General features: G+C 42.2%; 1 protein-coding gene across 1 annotated transcript; it reads right to left on the minus strand.

Annotated features, from left to right (window-relative positions):
* Positions 1 to 744: 744 nt before the first annotated feature.
* TMEM52B (transmembrane protein 52B) lies at positions 745 to 4,447 on the minus strand. The gene is made up of 5 exons (XM_062490928.1): positions 4,400 to 4,447; positions 3,755 to 3,798; positions 3,022 to 3,060; positions 1,960 to 2,126; positions 745 to 1,553 (listed from the first exon to the last, which is right to left on the minus strand). The coding sequence occupies exons 1-5, from the start codon at positions 4,445 to 4,447 to the stop codon at positions 1,303 to 1,305; spliced, it is 549 nt and encodes a 182-aa protein (XP_062346912.1). The 3' UTR covers positions 745 to 1,302.
* Between the last annotated feature and the right edge of the window lie 780 nt (positions 4,448 to 5,227).

Here is a 5,227-nt window from a genome sequence, read left to right on the forward strand (position 1 = left end):
TTCCTAAACATGTTTGGAACTAGTCCAACTCGTCTATGTTGGACCTTGTCCAATGTTGTCCTTGTTCTTCTTATCTCCAAAATAACTGTATTTCCTGTATTTCACAGGGCAGCAGACCAGCATATTAACTAAAGTGGGAATTTGGGTACTTCAGCAGGAAGGGCCTTGCAGGCATTTCAAAAAGATGTGACCTGTGCCTTCATATCAACATGAACATACGCATGCAATTTATTCACAGCTGAATGAATCATCATGTGATATTTAATGTTGCTCTGCTTTAATGTTTTCAGGTGCTGGATCCAGGGTAGAGACAACACTTATGTAGTTCAGCACTCGCCTTCTCCTGACTGCCTAGTCCAGGGTTTTACAGATGGGCCATACCCATGTTCATTTCTGGATGGTTCAACATATTTGTATTCACCAGGAGAGACTCACAAATTATTCAATCTGAGAAATGGCTTGCATGTTTTAAATGGTCTTACTTCAGTTGATCTGGTTTTGACAGCAACATTAGGAATTAATAAATGATACTTGATATATGAATGCACTGAAAACATGACTGAGCTTTATTTCAGAGGTAGTGTTCTTGTTCCTCCCCTTGTTTGATCTGTTGGTACATATATAATATTTTTTTAATTTAAATATAAGAGCTTGTGACTACAATTTCAGATTTGCTATATATCCCATTCAGAACCAGACTCTGTTCATTCTATGTATCCTGCAGGGCATTAAGGGCACATTGTGTACATACAGTCTGTATGTATGCTGTCTTTCATTTACATACAGTTTGTTTCCATTACTTTATTTTTTTTAAATTTACTATAAATGGTTGCCAATTTCCAGAAGTTTGGTGCTAATACTGGGTCGTAATAAACCTTTGCAAATGTATTTATTTTCTTTTTTATTTTTTTCTGTTTTGAAGACCTCTCTGCCATCCTGAGGAAACTTGGGCTAAAAGCAAGAGGAATGAGAGTGCATCTGCAGCCACCCCGCAGATCACTAGCCTACAAAATGGCTCAGCATCTTGATCCTGCTGCCTGCTTATTTGTGCAAAATGTGATTGTAGTGTTGTGTTCGTGTAATGTATGGGCTTGGAGAATGCAAATTATCTGAAGGAGGTGTCAAAAAGAGCCATAAGACTATGCTAGAGCTAAAAATATTTGGAATTTTAGTTGCTTCCCCCCTCATCCCCCTTCTCAATTGACCAAGGAAGTTAATCTGAAATTCTTAATATCTTGCCCACCTGAATTAGTCTATGCATGCAACTATCCTGTATTATTTGCTATCCAGTAAAACCAGACATCAGTGTCCTGGGAGGGCTGGCTGGGCATCCTTGCCCTCGGCAGGTGCCTGCAGTTTTTCCTCCGGCACTGGATCCAGGTCTGGCACCTTCTGCCCCGCCTTGGCGACTGTGAACCTGCTCATGTGCAGAGCTTCTTCGTACACTGGAGGGGTGTCTGAGGCTGACAGGGGAGGTGTTCCCTGGGCAGCGTTGTGGGAGTGTGCCACGGCCAATATCCTCCTGGCAGCAGGTCCGAACACCGAGTGGAGAGCTGGGAGAGAAGAGACCAAAGCTGTTTGCCTCATCCTGAAAGCATCATGTGATTAGAGGAGGGCAAGGACACCCACAGGGCATAGGCTTTTCTCTTTCCACAGACAGAACGTTTTCCTTTCCCTGCTCTTTCAGTCTTCTCGAAAAGGAGCGTGTGTGCGAAATTCCACTAGCAGCGCCACACAATTCCTCTCTCCTGAAATGCCACTGAAACCTGTAGCTGCCCTTGTTCCACCCAAACATGTCTCACAGCTGAGTGCCTTAGTTCATAGCATGTACAGAGGCTGCTTTCCACTCCCTCCTTCCATGAACTTCCATCTGCCAGCCTTGGGGTGCCACCAGCTGGGCTTTAGAGTGCAGCCCCCTCACTCTGCAGGGTGTTGAAGGATCTGGCAAGGCCAACTCACAGGTGATGGTGCTCTGGAGGGTGCTGTCGTGGTCAAAGGCGATGACGGTGACCTCGTAGGGCTGAGGGCTCGACTCATCCCCTGTCTGATGGCACTGGAAGCAGCATTTCACGCACACAGAGATCAACCCACACAAGAGCAGGAGCCCCCCGACCACCAGTACCAGCCTGCAATGGGAGGGGACACAGAATTAGGACAGAAAGATTTTCTTTACAGGACATCTCTTAATGTCTCTGACTGCTTACAGCATGGTTAACCTCAAAGCTAAACAAAGTCACCTGGGGCTTTGTCCAGCTGAGTTTGTATCCAGGGATGAAGATCCATCATCCCCTCCAGGCACCCTCTCAAGTGCTGCACCATCCTCAGGGGAAGCATTTTTTCTCCTGTCTAATCAGAATATTCCTGTCTGTGGCTTGGTCAGCCACCTTATGTGCTTCTACTGAGCACCTCTGAGAAGTCTCTGTCTTCATCTTCTCTCAAGATCCCCCTTAGGTAGTGGAAAACTGCAATCACTTTCTCTCCTTAGCCTCCTCCAGGCTGAAGAAATCTGATTCTTTTTATTGGCTCTCCAGGTTACTGGCTTCAGTTTGCCAACATCAGTGTTGTACTGGGGGACCGAAACCAGGTATTCCAGACATCTCATCATGAGTGATGAGCAGAGAGGAAAAACTGGATCTTGCAATCTTCTGGCATACCCATATTAATTCAGCCTTCTAGATGTTCAACAACTACCATCCTTAATTTCATCCTGGTGGGAATGACTAAGAAATCAGACAGAACTTACTTTACGAATCAGACTTTTAAAAGGCATATTGTGCCATGAATACTTTATTAATAGTGTTCATATGACTAGATATGTGGAATAAAAAAGGAGGCTGATGGGTCAACTTTTGTAAAAGATAATGACATATCTGAGGGGTTGCCTTGCTCTTGCAGAGCTTTAGAGAATCCCTGGGAAAAGGAAGGGGTGGCATCACTCTTGAGCAGATCACATTAACTCCCACCCCTTGCTACTGGAATTGTCTAGAGATGCAGATATTTAGAGTAAACATGTTATCTTACCAGATATACCACAGACGGTCCCACTCTGTACCTGAGCAGCTGAAGAGAAGAGGGTACAAGGAATATTTATCCACAGCACACCAAATAAATGTGAAGATCCCTATGGCACCCTCCTCCATCTCCCCTCATGCTGCTCACTTACTGTCCAGATTCCAGAAGGCACAACAATGAGAAACTCATCATGCTTTTTGGAGGATATAGTTGTCCAACCTCATCAATATCCCTGCTAGGTGAATTTCCCTTCTGTTTGCTTTATATCTTGGTTGTTTTCCTGATATTTATCCTTGCCCAATTCCCTTTGCAAACCTTAGACATCTGCTTTCATGTTAGTTTTTTTTCTTTTTTGTCAATATATAATTCTGGTTATTCTTACAAATGACATCAGTGATAATAATATTCACCAAAGCACTATATTTCAAACCATTTTTTCAAGGAAAGTTCAATTCTAAATTCATAATCCCAGTCAACTGAAATTACACCAGAAAGCTCTTAACCATTGCAGTAATGCAAATAGGTAGCAGGAGCAGTACCACACAATCAGTGTGTTGATAAAAAAAAATTATAATTGATACAGTTGATATTCAAAGTAATGGTGATTTTATGTGAATTTTTACTACAGCTAAGTAAGATTTTCTGGAAAATGTTAACCATCAGGTCATAATGCCCATGTCCAATATTTCCTTTGCTGTTCACTGTTATCTCAAAAGAAGAGTAAGATTGACAAATACTTAACAGTTCAGTGTTGAGGCAGCCTTCCTCACCTCTCACTTGGGGGAACTAGAAGGAGAAAAGCAGCAAAGACACAGATAGAGTGAATTAAACCTTTGTCAAATGCATCTTGTATATCTTTTATATTATGAGTCTGGATCTCCTATGGTAAAGATGTACTGTTATCTATCTTCCATTGCTTCTATCATATATTCTGCTATAGGTTTGAATTTACTCTTACCAACCACATTGTTTCATACATTAACTTTCTGTAGTCCTTAAAATCCTGTTTAGTACTGTTCTTAATTTCATCGTCACCACAACCTTCCCTTTCTCCACTACAAGCCTTGTAATTTTCCAGCTGTAAATCCCTCTCCACACTCCAGTATTAAGAACATTTAAATACCCTGCTTCATGTTATACCCACCCTGGCTTGAAAATTGCTCTATCCCCCCAGCACTCCTACCCTTTTCTTTCCTTTTCCTTGGGAACCCTGATGTCGGAGTTACTATCCCTGGAAAAGCAGCAAATATTTTCTTCTCTGTGTGTGCCTTTTAAATGTCCAGTTCTTTCTAATATTATTACTGCTAATGGCCCTCCATCTTTCCAAGGTAACTCCATATCTTGGGGACCAGAGACCCCATAAAGAGGAATGTCAAAGATGACTTACCCATAAGAAACTCCCTGCAACAAAGCAGATCATGTCTGAGTTATGCATCCCTGTAAGGTGGTTCTGTGGCCTCTTGGTGTTTCAAGCTGCTCGGAGTCTTCTCGTCCTTTCTACTTTTAGTTCATCCTCACCAGTCCAGTGGCCAGGAGAAGCAGCAGCTTCTATGCTGTGTGTTGAATCCAATCTCTTCCTCCTACTCTACCTCTTTTTGCCCCTCAGGTTTTTGCTTTCCCTTTTTTCCTTTTTGTCACTGGCAATTCCTGATTGTTTCTCCCTGCCTTTTTGTTTTTCTATTGGTCTGATTCTCTTCCTCTTTTGAAGGGATTTCTAAAACCTTCCAGTCAGATCAGGAGAAGAGCAGTGGCTACAGGTTCTTACTTTAGATGTTTAACTAGTTCAGTGAAGGGCATCATGAGATCTCTGCAGGCCTGACCCTTCCCTTCTGTGAGCAGAAAGGGTCTCTGAGTTTGTTCATTCCCAATTATTTCTCTCCCCGCCCCTACCCTGAGGGGGAGTGGGTTGAAGGTCATGTTACTGACCTGTTTAAATGGAGTTCAGATTCCTCTCCATCCTCCAGGAACTTTTCTGCTCCTGCACTCACATTATCCTACCTCTGATGATCCAATCTGCTGACTTGGAAGTGGAAGAATTTACCATATAATAATTATATCCAGCATTATATATATATATATATATATATATATATATATATATATAAATCTATCTATCTATCTATCTATGCAGTTATATGCACATCACGTGTGTATGTAGCCATATATCTGTATATTCATATGCAGCAACTCTTGTATATTCCATTTTAAGGCTCTG

This window comes from Cinclus cinclus, chromosome 4, assembly GCF_963662255.1.
Source record: "Cinclus cinclus chromosome 4, bCinCin1.1, whole genome shotgun sequence".
NCBI lineage: Eukaryota > Metazoa > Chordata > Aves > Passeriformes > Cinclidae > Cinclus > Cinclus cinclus.